This window comes from Rosa chinensis, chromosome 5 (genome assembly GCF_002994745.2).
Source record: "Rosa chinensis cultivar Old Blush chromosome 5, RchiOBHm-V2, whole genome shotgun sequence".
NCBI lineage: Eukaryota > Viridiplantae > Streptophyta > Magnoliopsida > Rosales > Rosaceae > Rosa > Rosa chinensis.
The window spans coordinates 86,149,854-86,166,736 of record NC_037092.1 but is presented as its reverse complement, the minus strand read 5'-3'; the positions used below and the strand labels follow the sequence as shown (position 1 = coordinate 86,166,736).

At 39.9% G+C, this 16,883-nt stretch overlaps 1 protein-coding gene across 5 annotated transcripts; it reads left to right on the top strand.

The window, feature by feature from the left end:
* Nucleotides 1-9,712: 9,712 nt before the first annotated feature.
* On the top strand, nucleotides 9,713-15,806 carry LOC112167683 (disease resistance protein RUN1). Of its 5 annotated transcripts, none has more exons than XM_024304727.2 (6): nucleotides 9,713-9,938; nucleotides 10,246-10,937; nucleotides 11,030-13,863; nucleotides 13,995-14,227; nucleotides 15,046-15,196; nucleotides 15,384-15,806. In XM_024304727.2, the coding sequence occupies exons 1-4, from the start codon at nucleotides 9,918-9,920 to the stop codon at nucleotides 14,036-14,038; spliced, it is 3,591 nt and encodes a 1,196-aa protein (XP_024160495.1). In that variant the 5' UTR covers nucleotides 9,713-9,917; the 3' UTR covers nucleotides 14,039-14,227; nucleotides 15,046-15,196; nucleotides 15,384-15,806. The 5 variants fall into 5 exon arrangements, with proteins under 5 accessions (XP_024160495.1, XP_024160494.1, XP_024160493.1 ...); XM_024304726.2 differs by having other exon boundaries at nucleotides 14,971-15,196; XM_024304725.2 differs by having other exon boundaries at nucleotides 14,967-15,196.
* The last annotated feature ends 1,077 nt before the right edge of the window (nucleotides 15,807-16,883 follow it).

Below are 16,883 nucleotides of genomic sequence, written 5' to 3'. Positions count from 1 at the left end.
GTTTGATGCTTTGAAGCTGAAGCGTAGAACATACTCGTATGTGAAACCCTCTAGATCTGTAATAATGATGTCGGCATTGCTGTGTCTGTTGTTGGAAGAACTATCAATGTACAGTTCCCAGACCTCGCCTGGTATCAATGTCGCTGGCTTTTTTTCTTGATTCTCGGCATCTTCCAGAGGTATAACTCGGAAATAAAATCTGCCACAGCATGGCCATCCATGGTTTGTAATGGATATCGAATTCACCCAGTTCAATTGACCATTTCACCAAGCGTCCTGATGTATCAGGTTTCTGCAGTTGCTGCTTGAGGGGTTGATTAGTGAGGACATGAATGGTGTGGGTCTAGAAGTGTTGTCGTAGCGCCTGGCAGCACTGACCAAAGCGAGAGCTAGCTTTTCAATTCCTGGGTACCTGGTCTCGGCATCTATAAAACCTTTGCTGGGGTAGAAAACTGGTAGTTTGTTGGCGTGCTCTCTCCTGACCAGGGCAGAGCTGATAGCCGTGCCAGATATTGCTACCTCACTTGGGACAGGCTTGGCCAAGATAGAAACAGATGCCAAATAGTTCTTGATAGCAACAAAAGCTGCCTCGTGCTCCAGACCCCATGTGATTTGTTTCTGGTGTTGGGTCTTGAACAGTTTGAAGAATGGGGTACACTTGTCTATTAGCCGCGAGATGAAGCGAGACAAGGCAACCATCTTATTGGTTAATGACAGGACCTCGTTTCTGGTGATTGGTGTCTTCATGTCCAGTATCGCCTCAACCTTCTCAAGGTTAGCATCTATTCCCCTCGTGGTAACGACAAAACCTAGAAATTTACCACCATGTACGGAAAAAATGCACTTTTCTGTGTTCAATCGCATACCACTGCCAAGGATAATGTCAAACACGATGTGCAGGTTAGGGATGTGACCATCTACTGTCAAGCTCTTGATCATCACGTCATCCATATATACCTCCATTATCGTACCAATATGCTCAACAAACATGGTGTTAACTAGCCGTTGATACGTGGCGCGGGCGTTTTTGAGGCCAAAAGGCATTACTTCGTAGTAATAGAGGCTCTTGTCAGTTGTGAAAGTAGTGTGTTCCCGATTCTTGGGGTCCATTTTAATCTGATTGTACCCAGAGAAAGCATCCATGAAGCTTAGAGTTTGTGTCTGGCTATCGAGTCCACGAGTTGGTCGATTCTCGGTAATGGGAACCTGTCCTTGGGACAGGCCTTGTTTAGGTCAGTGTAGTCCACACACATATGCCATTTATCATTTGCCTTCTTGACCATGACCACATTTGCCAACCAAATGGGGTAGTTTACCTTTCTGACAAAGCTTATTTCTTTAAACTTTTTCACTTCTGCTTGAATGGCCCTGTATTTTTCTTCATTGAAGGCCCGCCGCTTTTATCGTACTGATGGGCAAGAAGGGGAGATGTTTAGCTCATGGGTGATTACCTCTTGCGAGATTCTGTGCATATCGGCATAGGACCAAGCGAACATCTCCTGTCTGGATTTGAGGAATTGGATCAAAGCATCACCTATCTCGGGATCCAAACCAGACCTAATCCTTACCTTTCTCTCGCAATGCTCATCTGAGATTGAGACAGATATGATCTCTTCAGCTGAGCTTGGTCTCACTATTTGCTTGGTTCTCTTCTTTTGCTGAGATATAGTGTCGTAATTTATTCCTGGGTCATCTCAGGGATCATCTGGTTCGTTAGAGGGAGACGGTTGTTCACCTAGCGAGAGCACTTCTCCCCTTCGCCCCTGGCGATAGTTAAAGAGTTACACTGCCTACCCATTTCCTTGTCACCATTGATTATGAGGATACCACCAGGTGTCAGTATCTTCATTGTTACGTCCCAAACCTAAATTTACCGGCATACTAATCTTTCGGAAGGTAAACGACATTTACTTTTACTTTTGACTCCATTTCAATCTTTTAGGGGGTCCTAAAAGTTGACTTTTTGTTTGGGTTAGTTTTTGAGAAAATTTCCTTCATGAAAGTTGTAGATAACATTAAACAGAGTTCGGGGACATGTGGCACGCTAAAATCAAAGTTGTAACGAAGAAGTTATAAGGGTTTCAAGTCAGTGATAATTTTGTAATTATGTTGAATTCATGTCTATAAATAGCAATCTGACTTTCCATTTCGGGATTTCTTCTTCTCTTGTCGGCGTGGCTTTCCGGCATCACCGCCGTTTAGTCCGGCCACCTATGGCCATGGAATTGGTATCGATATCTTTGTCTTGAAATAAGGTTTCTATCCATATATGTCTTGCATCCTATCATTAACCATAGACATACGACGAATCGAAGCAAAGAAAGTTACTGTAGCAGTTTGACATTTCCAGTGATTTCTCTCGTTTCCGGCTACCTCCGGTGATGATTCTTGTTGGGTCTTTGAGCTCTTGGATCATACAACCATCCCTCAAAGTCTCTTTGAAGTGTAGAGCATGAATCGAAGGATTGAAGATCAAGGGTTTCAATTTTTCCCACTTTGCTTTCAAGGTAAATTCCGGACTTTTGACTTGAAATTGGACTTTGTTGTAGTTATGAAAGTTGTTTAGAATGTTGAGATGATGATGTTGGTGAAATTTGGTGACCAGAATCGGAGTTGGCCAGCGGGGCCCACGCACCGCCACTGTTGGTGGCTCGTGGAGGTGCGTATGGCCGGTTTTGAAGTCCTGTTTTTGGTTAGATAATTTAATTGTGAGTGGTATAACATGTAGATATGATTTTTGGTGGAAATCGGAGAAGTTTAATATTGATTTTGAATTTCCGAAGTTCGATATTTTGATTATCGATTTACGAGAATCCCATCGTCGGATTTCTCTCGGTTCTAGCATAGAACCTTGAAATTAATGAATTGATGTTAATGGTGAAGTTTGGGTTAAATCGGAAAAGAAATGGAAATGTTGATTTATGAGGATATGATGTTGAAATCGTATTTAATTGCTGAATTATTATTCATGAATTATAATTGTGTACAGGGGGACGTACCGAGGTACTGCTAGATGAAGAAAACCGTATGCGTGGTCCCCTAAATAGTACTGTATGCGAAGAACACCACCGCTGGACCAAACTCAAAACCTGGAGCTAAGTCTGAATCGGCCTAGATTGGCCTATATCACGTTTTGAAATCCAAGAATCCTCCACCGTTAAACTTCATACCTTGATCTTTTGCTCCACACTTTGAATCGTCCTCCAAGTCTTGTCTATGTGTGATCTAGAGGAGGAGAGGATTCCAGAAAGGTAAGGATCAGACCCAATCGTGGGCCGGAGGTCGGATTTACCATTGGGTCCCAAGCTCCTAGCTTTGCGGCTTTGATTTGCCGTGTACGGTTCCCTCCGCTGCAAGCCACTACCACAAGGAGGAGCGCGAGGTCAATCTGAACGTCCCTGACTTGGCGGCGTCGTCTGGGGTGGCCGGAGATGGAAGTTCTGACAGGGTCGGGTTTCTGGGTCCGGGTTGGGTTCTGTCGATTCTGAGGAGAGAGAACGGACGAAAAAATGGAGTTTCTGAAAGTTTTGGGTTTTATGAAAAAAAAAACCCGGAAATTTCTATATTTAGAGAAATTTCTCCAATTTTCCATCGGCCATAACTTCCTCATACTAACTCCGATTTATGCGTACCATATGTCCACGAAATTGTATCGATTCGCTCTACGACTTTCATGAAGGAAGTTTTTGGAGAAACCCAATGAATAAAAAGTCAACATTTTGACCCCTCAAAAATAAAACGTTTCGAGTAATTATTCGTCTGAAATACTTCCGCATCACCCATAAACCACAAAATCGTCAAACAACTACTAATTAAATTCCTGAATAATCCTCAGAAAATAATAATGAATTTCTGGGGTACTACATTTAATGGTGTTGTTACCAGTGGCGGGAGGCCTGTATTGGTGCAACTGACCATTCTGAATGAGGTATTCGATGACGTTCTTGAGGGCATAACATAGATTAGTGTTGTGACCCGAGTCTCTGTGATAGGTGCAATAGTTATCGTTATCCTCCTTTGCCTGCTTGTTTTTGCTGAATCGACGTTTAGGAGGAGGGATGATGTCTCTGTGGATATTCTATATCCCTTCATAGGAAGCATTGAGTGTCGTGAATACTTCGTACCTTGGCTGAGGGAGATTTTTCACATATGGAGTGTCCTGGGAGTCCATGTTACGGTTATTGTCGCCGTACTATTATTTGGCTTTTCTAGACTCTTGCCATAGTTCTATTGGCGTTTGTCCTAACTATAGCTGGGTTTATCTTGTTACCAATCTTTGCTCTTGCCCTCTTGTGTGGGGCGAACCTAGGCCAGAGGTTTTGGGTTGAGGGTTACTATTGCTGCTACTGGAGTCTCGATACTGCTACCATCTCGGGAATACCAAAATTTTTGAATTCTACCTATGCATGTAGAGTGGCTACTTCCATGAGTTCATCATAATCCCTTGGTCTGTGAGCATTGATTTCATAGAGGAAGAGACCTGGCCTTAAGTGCCTGGCGAAATGCATTCTCTGCTATCATCTTGTGAGATTCCGACACTTGGTAGCCATAGATTGCCACCTAGTCACGAAGTCTCACAATCCTTTGCCCTCCAGCTGTTTCACTCTGAAAAGTTGAGCAGTTGATTGGTACCCGTTGGCACGAAGAATGAACCTGGTCACGAATTTATCTGCTAGTTGCTGGAAGCAATCCACTGAAGTGGGTGGCAGACCCAAGAACCATGTGAGAGCCTCCTCACAGGGTCTCCTCAAAAGCATGACAAGCCATAGCGTCGGGAGTAGTGGGTGTTGTTGAGGAAGGAGTTGAAAATTTCCAGATGTGGGTAAAGGTGTGTGGTACCTTTATATTTGTTCATCTTGAAGGGCTTTGAGTCAAATGGTCGCTTCTCAGCCTAGGCCTGGCCTGCCCTTGAACCTTACTGACACCGGATACCAAGCCCTGATCTCGGCGGCCTCAATTCGTTGCTGAAGTTTGTTAATGGTTTGGTTCATTTGAAGGAGTAACCTGGTAGTCATATCTAAAGCTGTGTTACTTAACCCTGGGAGTAAGGAAGGCTCTAGCGGTGGTTTGGTAAGGGAATCATTGTGTAAAGTTATGTTCATGTAGATAATCCTTTGAGTGGTGCCAGTGGTGGGGACAAGGGTGTTGGTTGATATGTTATTGACACCTGAAGTACTGGCAGGCTGGCTAGCTATCCCAGATGTAGGTGCGCCCATGGTGAAAAGTGTCTCAGGTGTTAGGGTACCACCGAGTGTTGGTAACAATGTCTGTTGGAGAAGGCGTTCCAAGTGGCATTATTCTTGACCCTTTGCTGTAGTGTGTTGAGGACTATATGGTTTTGTCTTTCCACTGCCGCTGTGTGGTTCTGTGTTTCGATCATGGCCACATGTTCTCGTGCTACCTGCTCTTTGAATTGGAGAATGTCTCGCTTAGTGAGTTCAAGAGCTGCAACGATATCTGTTGTTGTGGCGGAATCGCTAGCCGCGACTGTGGAATTGTCATCATCTATGGGTATGAACTGTAGGCCTCGGTTGACACCTTCATCTGAGACCTGGGGGTCATCGACATTGCTGATTTCTACCATAGTGTTGAGACTAGTGGTACCGTTAACTAAAAGGAGGGAAAGAGTAGGACCCTCCTTCTAACGCCAATGTTTTCGGGGTCTTCCGAGGTCTGGTTGCTAATGGGATCTGGAATCACGGATTGATCTTGTCTCGCCTATTTCTCTCTTCATAATCTGTTTAACACAACAACAGTCAGAGAGAGATCGGGTTTGCCTGCCTAAGACTCTTAGATGCTTAAGTCAGTAAATGTTGACAATATCAAGAGAAGAATTAGATTAGAGAACTTACCTGTTGGGAAAGATTTTTGGCCTTATATAGGTGTTGGAGGACGTTGAGTCCTGTTCATTTCAGATGTGGGAGAGGCATGCTCTCTTTAGAGTGTGTCCAAGCTGGGGATGGGCCAACCTCGGTGGTCACATCGTGGTGGTCCTAGTAGTCCCCATTGGTGAGTATTTGGCTATAAGTCTTGTTTTATTGGTATTATTAGCATATTATATAATATGTATGAACAATAACCGAACCAAAAAGGGAAGCAGAAAAGAAGAAAACTGGACCGAAATCGGTTAAATCTGGTTCGGATCCTATTTATATTGCCAAACTGATCGGTTTTAAACCAAACTAGCTAATTATATATATATATATATATATAGAGCCGTTCGAGAGCGGACGTCCGCAAACCCAGAAAAAGTGCGGACATTGCTCCTCCGGGCTTGATCAAGCTTCGACAACGCGGCGGGGCTTGCCGGAGGGGGGCTAGGGGTCTAAGAAGTCGGTCTGCAGTCGGGTGGAGTCACCGGCGACGAGGTTGCGGCGTTGCCCAGAAGCTTGCAGTTGCAGGTCCGGCCGCTGCCCAGAACGTGCAACCTCGATCTCCTCCGACCTCGATCGCTGCCCAGAACGATCCAAGATGCCTCCGACCTCCCTCCTGCAAGCCACGCGCCGCCGTCTCGGCCTGGAAGCTGCTGCTGCGTCGACGTCCCCACTTTAGCCACATTGCAGACGTTTGCCTGTGATCGGGCATATATATATTTGTTCTCTCTCTTTTGTTTATTTTTATTTTTATTTCTTTATCTTTTCTGTTTACCTCTTCTTCCTCTTCCTCCTCTCTGCTCTTCGGCCTTCTTTTCCTCCTCCCTGATCGCAGCTCCAGTTTTCGGCAAGCATCACCACGTCTCCTAATCACCGTTGGCGTGCCCGCCGCTCCAAGCAAGTGCTGGCCATTCCACCATCCATCCATCATCCCCGTCATGCCAGCAAGCATCACCACCTCTCCTAATCGGTTCCAAACCAAATCGGAGCACACCCAAATCAAATCAATTCACGTTCCACCTCCCTTTCTTCGGTGCCAAAACAGTTCAAACATTTCTCTTTAAAGTTACGATCAAAAACAGCCAAATAGACCAAAACATGGAAACTCGCAGGAAAACTCAAATATCTTATCCTCTTCGAATCACTATTGGCTCATCATCTCAGCAAACCAACACCAAAGAAACGTTATTGACGTCAAGAGAAAGCTTCTGATATAGCTCCGACACCACGAAAGGGCCGGAATCTGAAGGGAAGAGAACCCGACCATTCCGGCTTCCAAGCGTGGCCGAAAACTGGAGCTGCGATCAGGGAGGAGGAAAATAAGGTCGAAGAGCAGAGAGGAGGAAGAGGAAGAAGAGGTAAATAGAAAAGAGAAAGAAATATATATATATATATATATATATATATATATATATAAAGAGAGAACAAATAAAAAAAAAGAGAAAAGAGAGTTAAAAAAAGAGTAGGAAAAAAAAAGAGAACAAATTAAAAAAGTAGAGAAAAAAGAGTTAAAAAAAAGTAGAAAAGAGAAAGAAATATATATATATATATATATATATATATATATATATATAAAGAGAGAACAAATAAAAAAAAAAGAGAAAAGAGAGTTAAAAAAGAGTAGGAAAAAAAAGAGAACAAATTAAAAAAGTAGAGAAAAAAGAGTTAAAAAAAAAGTAGAAAAGAGAAAGAAATATATATATATATATATATATATATATATAAAGAGAGAACAAATAAAAAAAAAGAGAAAAGAGAGTTAAAAAAGAGTAGGAAAAAAAAGAGAACAAATTAAAAAAGTAGAGAAAAAAGAGTTAAAAAAAAAGTAGGAATAAAAAGAACAAATTAAAAAAAATAGAGAAAAAAGAGTTAAAAAAAAAGTAGGAATAAAAAAGAACAAATTAAAAAAATAGAGAAAAAAGAGTTAAAATAGAGAAAAGAGAGTAATTTTTTTTTTTGGGTCAGTAAGGGTAAAATAGTCATTTTACTGTTGAAATAGTGCCACGTCAACAAGATAACAGACTTTTTAACGGAAAATTGACGGCATGGACTTTTTAGGTGAAATTGGAAAGTTCAGGGACTTTTTAGATAAAATTGAAACGTCAGGGACTGAAACGTCGAGACCCTATAAGTATAGGGAGTAAACAGTATTTTGTCCTATATATATATATACATATATATATATATAATCTTGCTTTGCTAAGGAGGTGGATTTCCATATTTTGACCACTTTTCGATCACATATTCACATCTTAACAGCGTTTTTAGGTTCTAATGTATAAATCACTTATGTAAATTTTTAGTCAAATTGATGATCGTTAAGGCATTCAAAACTACAATTTACAATTATGAACACGAACGGTTCAGGTTGGACAGATTCGGTTCATTCATTAATTTAATTGAGTTTGATACCTCATACGACGACGTCTTGAGGAGGCACTGCCGGATGGAACAACCATCCACGATCTGTAACCAAGTTTTTCTCTTCTCCAGAAAATTTGGAGCAAAACTTCCAAAGCAGTTTTTTGAGATGAGAATTGTGTATTTATGATGTATTTTACTGAACTTTGTAGGTGCTAATGAGAATTTTTTCATATTCCGACGGAGAAATTTATAGAAGTAGAAGAACTGGATCGAATTATTTTCTGCAATTGGGTATTTAAAACTGAAAGAGTGAAAGTCCAGAATAAAGTAGTCGGTTCAGATTTTGATCAATTTTGAAAATAAAAATTTGTAAACCTTAACCGAGACCGATATATCTAATTCAATCTCGGGTTCAGTAAATTTAAGGATCCGCATTGAGCCCTAACTTGTAGGCGGCTGCCATTTGGTTTGGTAATTATCAAACGGACCAAATACCAACCGATATTTTAGGTTTGATAAACTAACTTTTTGATAACTTAGACCGATAAAAGCGAAATAAAAAATTACTGAAAAAGTTTGTTCAGTTTTGGTAAATACCGAATCTACTGATTATCTAAATATTAGCTTTATATACTATAGTTTTCAATACACAGATATATATATATATATATATATATTATGAAATAAACATAAAAATTTTCATAATAGTATGAACATTACTGCATATAGTATATAGTACATGTATTTTAAGTAACCTGGTCAAAAATGGTGAAATAACCTAGTTTTGTTTTTTTGTTTTTTTTTTATCGAGATCACTGAGATTCTCAAAAGTTTCCTAGATCCAGAGACTAATCCGTGACGGGGGGATCATGTCAAAACGCTTCCTCCCCCTGGCCATTAAGAATAGATTGAGATTTAACTCCAATAAGCGTAGGAGAGATTCGAACCCGGGTGTGGGGGTTCCACATCTGGAGGCTTTTACCAACTCGACTACTTGTGATGGTTAATAACCTAGTTTTGTTGAATATGGCTAAAACTTGATGTCACATATACAAAAGAAAGCTATAATAAGTAGACGAATACAAACTTTACGACTATAAAATTGAAAAACTTAGTATTGTTCATTCTAATTTATATTAAAAAGAATTAGTTTAGTTGTTCTAAGGTTGGTAATACCGAAAACTGAAATACTGAGTTTGGTATATATAATTAAAAACTGAAAATTTTAATTTGTAATTAGTAGCTCAATTTTGAAACTGAAAATTTTAATTTTAATTTTAATTTTAAAATTTTAATTTTAACTTTAAAATTTGAATTTTAACCTATAACTAATTTGAACTGCCACCGTTCTACTTGTAAGCCGTGGCTGAAGACTTGAAGTCAAAAGCGGAGTTGCGGCTTTCGGGGGCAAAATTGGAACCAGAAAAATAATATAAAATATGGAATTTGAGCTCACTCGAAGAAAGAGGAAAAAGCCCAGAACTTTACAAAAAGCTCATTTATGAAAGTCAAGTCTCGTTTCCGTACTTGATTAGTGGTAATCTGGTATCAAAGATCTCTGGGTTAGATCCCATCCCATTCGATTGATCTTTTGTTCAAAAGGCTCACAGAGATCTGCCCAACGCTACTCCAAGGCACAAACCTTCTCACAGAGTCTGAACAGCTGAAGGCCTGAAGCTAATGGAGCTCTATTCCGTCGAGGTGAGAAGCATGGTTTTATTTTGTAATCGTCCTTTGTATATATCTATATATTTTACATCTAGGCACTGCATCATCCTAAGAATGTAAACCAATCTGTTTAGCTGCTCTTCAGAAACAAAACAGATAGAAGAAGTCTTCGAAGTAAAAGAGGTGAAAATTAGTAACATTAATTGAATGATCAAACCATAACCAAACGGTTATAAGCTAGATCACTATGCTCGCCATTTTCTATACCATTTCACTAAGCTAGATCAATTGGAATCCTCCGATTGTTGGTTCTTATTCCATTTTTTCTTCTCTATAAAAGATGGCGTTGGCGATAGCTGTGGGATTTGCGACAATGACACATTGGTTGGCTTCCATGGTTGAAAACCGTGAGCCAGTGTCTAATGGTAATCGAGAATTGGCCGACGTGGACTCCCCTGCATCTCTTCTTTCATCAGCTGAATCATCGTCAGCTTCCATGGTTGAAAACCCTGAGCCAGTACCGGAGGAAAATCAAGAATTGGTCCCCTCTACATCTCTTGTATCATCAGCAGCTCCTTGGCAGAAGTATGATGTTTTTCTGAGTTTCAGGGGTGCAGACACTCGTAAGGGTTTTGTATCCCACTTACACCATGAATTGCAGACTGTGAGAGGGATCCAAACATTCAAGGATGACAAAGATCTTGAAACAGGGGCCCCTATTTCTTCAAGTCTGCTAAAGGCAATCGAAGAATCAAATTTTGCAATTGTTGTTCTGTCGGAAAACTATGCTCAGTCTGCATGGTGTTTGGAGGAACTTACAAAGATTTGTCAATGCATGAAAGACAAGAACAGAATCCTACCCCTGTTTTATTATGTCCAACCAAGTGATGTGCGGCATCAAAATGGGACTTTTGGAGATGCTTTAACTAAGCATGGAAACTCGGGCCGGCACAATTCAGAGAAGGTGCAGCGGTGGAGGGATGCTTTACACAGAGTGGCCGGTTTCTCTGGGCGTAATGCACAAGATTTTCAGTAAGCATCATGAGACTATCTCAATTAGCAAGAGTTACACTTTTTGCCTATGTTACTAATTTACATGTTATTTTCACCCTTCTTCATTGTAGGACTGAAAGAGATCTTGTCGAAGCCATTGTGGATGCTGTGGGCAGTAAAGTACGACCTATTGAAACTGAGTTTATTATTTCCTCGATCCATTTTGAACCATTTGAAGCAACAAGAGAAGCCATGGATAAAGTAATGGAGGCGCTAAAAGATGAAAACATCACTATCATTGGGGTTTACGGAATTGGAGGTGTTGGAAAGTCAACAATGGTGGAACATGTTGGTTTAGAAGCCCAAAAAAAAAGGCTTTTCCCTCAGGTGATTTTGGCTCGCATATCCCCAGAACCTAACGTGTGGAATATTCAAGGCACATTAGCAGACATGTTGGGTCTGAAACTGGTGGATGAGACAGTAATTGGAAGAGCCCGTACATTGAGGAAGAAGATAACAAGTGGAGATAGGATCCTTATAATCTTGGACAACATTTGGGAGGGAATAGAGTTGACAAGCATAGGAATTCCCAGATTCAACGAGCTTAAAAGATGCAATTCCAAGGTCCTACTGACAACAAGGAAAAGGGATGTTTGCTATCGTATGCAATGCCAAGCAAGCATTCGTCTCAATACCTTAACTGAACAAGATTCTTGGAAGTTGTTTGCAAAGGAAGCAAGAAATTCTTTTAAAACGTCGACTTTCTATAACAAAGCAAGGCAGGTATCAGGAGAATGTGGTGGTCTTCCAGTTGCGTTGAAAGCAGTTGCAAAGGCACTTGGGGATAAAGAGTTGGACGAATGGAACAAAGCTGCTGAGCGACTAAAGGTGTCTCAACCTCCCCACCCTGAAGACGAGAAAGTTGTGTTCGAATGCATTAAGTTAAGCTATGATTACTTGAAATCTGATGTTTCCAAGTCATGCTTCTTGCTTTGCTGCCTATTCCCGGAGGATTATGATATCAAAATTGAAGACTTGCTGAAGTATGGGATTGGGAAAGGATTGTTTGAAGAGTCCAACATGCAAAATGCCAGAGACACAATACATACAATCATCGAATCTCTTAAAGATTCCAGCTTGCTTTTGGATGCTAAAGGGATTAAGGGGTGCGTAAGGATGCATGATGTCATCAGAGATGTTGCCATACAAATTTCCTTACAATTTTTTGTAAGAGCTGGTTGTGAATTGCAGTATTGGCCAAGGATTGATGCAGGTAAAGGCTACATTGCGATCTCACTAATGAAGAACAAAATATGCACGCTTCCCGCTGAACACTTGGTATTTCCAAAACTTCATATTCTTTTGTTACAAAGTAATATTATGAATAACATCCCAGTTTCTTCATTTCAACGTCTAAAGGCATTAAGGGTCTTAGATCTTAGCTACACTGCCATTTCTTTACTACCCACATCATTCAATCTCCTAACCAGCCTCCACACTTTGTATCTAGATGGTTGCTTGTCAAGGATAAGTAACATATCCCTACTTGGACGGTTGAAAAAACTTGAGATTCTTAGTATGAGAGAACTTCCTCTTTTGAAATTGCCTAAAGAAATAGGACAGTTGACCACACTAAGGATGCTGGACTTCACTAGTGTCTGTGTTGATATAGTTCCTTCTAAAGTGATAAGCAACCTCAATAAATTAGAGGAACTGTACATACAGTGCGATTTTGCGGACTGGGGGAGTAAAGCAGAGGGAAGTGAAGTCAAGGGAAATACAGTTGAGGAGAGCGAAGCTGAGGGAGCAAGAGAGGAAACTAATGCTTCCTTTGATGAGTTCACTAGCTTGTTACATCTACAGATTTTGAAGGTTTTCATATCTGATCCAAAATGCTTACCTACAGATGTTGAGGTAAAGTCTAATTGGAAAAGTTTTGACATATGTATCTGTAGAGACCCATCAATTAGAGAATCGCTTTTGGATCCAAGTTCTCCACTTGATTCAAAAGCCGATTCAAAAGCCTTGACTCTTGACACAACCATGGATACCTTACCAAAATGGTTTACTGATGTGGTAACCAAGAAAACAGAGAAGCTACAGTATAGAAACTGTCGGGGTTTAGTTAATGTTCTTAAGGAATATTACCAAGGGACCTTACATTCACTGAAGTATTTACATGTTATTGGTCCCAGTGACAAATTGGAACAGTTGATGACCACAATAACACCGATTCCAAATGAACCTGTGTTTGAGAATTTGGAAGAGTTGCATCTCGATGGAGTGAATTGTCTGAAGGAGTTATGTGTTGGTGAATTACCAAATCAGTCTCTATGCAAGCTTAGGTTACTGGAGGTGAGAGGTTGTCCTGAATTGATGAATGCACTTTTACAATCTAATTTGTTGAAGAGACTACCAAATTTGGAAAAACTAAGTTGTGAAGAGATGGATAAATTGGAGTATGTGTTTTCATATGAAGGGTCTGAGGTAGAACAAAGTACTCTGACCGAGTTGATAGAGATGAGACTGGAGAATCTTGGGAACCTAATAAAGATATGGAATGGTCCTGCTCCTTGTGAAATCTTTTGTCATGTTAAAACTTTGGTAGTTTTCGAGTGCAATAAGCTGAAAAATCTCTTTACATCTGACATAGCTCACCATCTTCATGACTTGGAAGATCTTTCAGTAGAGGCTTGCCTAGGGTTGGAGAGAGTTATTGAAGCAAGTGAGGAAACAGTGAATGACAAGATAGTTTTACCAAAATTGAAGAAGTTAGCTTTGAAAAAGCTTCTTAAGCTTACAAGGTTCTATGGTAGTACTGGAAGTGCTACTAATGATGAAGAATGTATTGAGTTTCCTTTATTGGAACACTCGCATGTGGAACGCTGCCATATTTTCAATTCTCCAGCTAAGGACATGTTGGTTTCAATGATGAATAAGCAGCCTGTTTTGATTCCTATGCAAGGTATGTCCCTATGACGTATTAAAATCTGTTGTCTTTTGTTTTGTTGTTATTCTATCTTCAGTTTACTCTTCTGCTTCCTCATTCTTGTGGTGCAAATTTAAACATTTTGGACGTCTCCATATCTAGTGCAGAGAGAGGTCCGAGAGACACACCAACTTTAAGCAGAAGAAGATGAGAGGTTCTGAAAGAAAGAAGGCATGGCCATCAATGACAACATGTACTGTTGCCATCAACATGTTGCAGAACTACAAATCTGGAAAAGCTAGTTTGTGAGAAAATGGGTAACATCGGAACACTTGTATGTGAAGAACTGCCCCAACTTGTCATTTCCAACCTCTGCATCTGACTACTTCCAAAGGGAGAGGTATGTTGATGTTGTTCCATAAATGATGATGTTCCATAAACTTACTTCATTTGTCCTTTCTCTTTATTTTTCTTCCTTTTTGATCTTTTTTTTCTTTTTCTTTTCATTGAAAGGTCTTAAAAAATTTGGCCATGACGTAAATACATTTCCAAATTACTAGGCCAAAATGTTAGTTGTGAAAATGTTTCAATAATATCTTTGATTCAATTGTTTTGCCAATCTTTATGCAAATGAGTTCTCCACCCACCATCAGTACATGCACCAAGAAATCTGAAATAAAATATCATAACTTTGTTGTTATCATTTATATTTATAATCTTGAACATTCTTTCTATTTAATTTTTGTAAATCAACTGATTCTTGGTAATAGGTTTGTGAAACTAACAAGATTACACAGAAAATAAATCATCTCAATGAGTTTTTTTTCATGTTTCAGTACTCTACTAGTACAAATTACATATATACAAATGCATAGTTTGAAAGAAAAATTTGAAAACAGGGTCCTTGTACAGATGATATATTATTCGATTATATTCATTCTAGATTAATTTGCTCTGATGATTGATCTTGCATTTTAGTTTAGCTTTTTCTTTTAAATTTCTGCCCCTAGCTGATATTTTCAATATTAGATCGAGAAGTGTATTGTACGTTAATTAGTGAGATACACTAAATGCTGGCTTATTTATTGCTATTATTTCACATGGACTTTATTGACTTATGTCCTGGGATTTGTTGAAAGCCAGAAAAGGCCAAATCATGCTTCTTCCTTTGTTGCCTTTGCCTAGAAGATGATCATCATGGTATTATCCAATTAACAGACTTTGTGGTGAAGTTTGGATTCGGAAAATGCCAGAGTCGGAGCAAATTCAGTGGTTAAATACCCTTCTGAGTCCATAGACTGAATTAGCCATAACAACGTTCAGTTCAATGGTGATGAACAAGCGGAAGAAGGTTTCGGTTCTATCCAAGGTATGTCGACAATGTCATCAGCATCCTTTGTCTTTCTTTTGTTATTCTCTCTCTCTCTCTCTCTCTCTCTCTGTTTTTTTTTTTTTGGTCAAATTTGTTATTCTGTCTTGTATCTTTTCTCTTTTGCTTCCTCTTTCTTTAGTGCACATTTTAACATTTCAAAAGTCTCCATATATATCTGGTGCAGATACAGGTCAGAGAGAGGCACTTACTTTAACCCGATCATCATTCCAGAACTTTGTTGACTCTTGGTGACAGAGAGTAAAGATCGAAAGATCAAAAAAATTGTCCATAGCCTATCAGTGAAGAAGAAACAGCACAAAGAGATGTTCAATGGTCCGAAATTGAAGAGATGTTCAATGGTCCTGGAAGATCCCTCATTTGGCAAGAATATGGATGTCATTGCTATTTTACCTGACATTTTATTTGGATGTACTCATAAGTTTTTGGTTTGATTCTGTGCTGTTTCACATTTGCCTCCGATTTTCATATTAGGAAACTGCATGTACGGACTTTTACATGTTCTTTTGCCAGGACATAACATGTAAACATCTATGGACGTAATTGATTGAACTTGTAAGTTTTCTCCTCTTTCTAGCTACCTCTCTCACTTACTAGCACGATAACCACAATCTTTGTTCCTCAGTATGCATGCATGTGTAAAATTTGTGTAGCATGCCACCATGTTCTTTCTATGTTCTGTTGGATTGTATAATCGGATTTTTAATTTTTCTTTTTGGTGTTTTTATTGTTTTGTTTTGTTTTGTATTGGATGTTGTTTGACTAGTCAAAGTCTGAGGCCTAGGCCCACTCACTAATGAGTAATGACCCAACTGTCCAATGGCCCAGTCTTTAAATAGGCTAGGCCCAATTACATGGGTTGGATCATTTGAGGAACCCGATCACCCAAATTTAACAGCTCCGGCACTTGAGAGAAAAGACCGCTCAGCTATACTGAACGCTCCGATTCCGCTCGTGGAGATCGCTCGCTTCTCCGTGAAGCATGTGGTTGTCTCCTTCCTCTCTCTCATTTGAAATTCTAGCAACTTCCTCTTACTGTTGTTATTTTTTACTCGATAGCTCTACAATGTTGTTCCTTTACGTTTGCTTTTGTGTATTCCTATTATACGAAATTTACAAACTTCGATCAAAACTTGGATTCAGTTCTTCTTTCTATTGGTTTCAAAGTATACAGAACCTGGTGGATAGTATTGTTCGATGGTATTGTTTGCACCTGAATTTAGTAACACCTATGTAAGGCCATTTGTAGAGTCTGACGAAGAGAAGTTGGGGCATACGGCCGAATTGCATGCGTTGCTTGACCAAGGTAATGATTTTTGAATCATATGACTGAGACGAATGTGTCGTTCGGCAGCCTGGCCGAGATCGAGGTTTTGGGTCGGACGGCCTAAAGTTAGTAAAATGGGCCGCCCAGCTAAGCTCTTAGACAGTCCGAATAAGGAATGGGTGAATATGCAAGTAGGGCGAGAGAAGGACTAGGAGTGCTCGGCCGAGCCTAGGCAAAAAGTTCGGCCGAGAGGTCATTCAAGGAAGGAGTCCTCACAAAGAAGGAGCTCGAAACAATTATGGATTTTGATTATGAAGATTTCAGATATCAGCCAGATTAGGATTTTATGAGACGAATCAATCCTAGAAGGAAGGAGAATCCTACTTAAATTCCACGTCT

Coding starts and splice junctions, on each gene's coding strand:
- LOC112167683 (XM_024304727.2), top strand. CDS start 9,918: ATGGAGCTCTATTCCGTCGAG. Junction 9,939..10,245: donor TGGAGCTCTATTCCGTCGAG/GTGAGAAGCATG, acceptor TCTCTATAAAAG/ATGGCGTTGGCGATAGCTGT. Junction 13,864..13,994: donor TGTTTTGATTCCTATGCAAG/GTATGTCCCTAT, acceptor TATCTAGTGCAG/AGAGAGGTCCGAGAGACACA.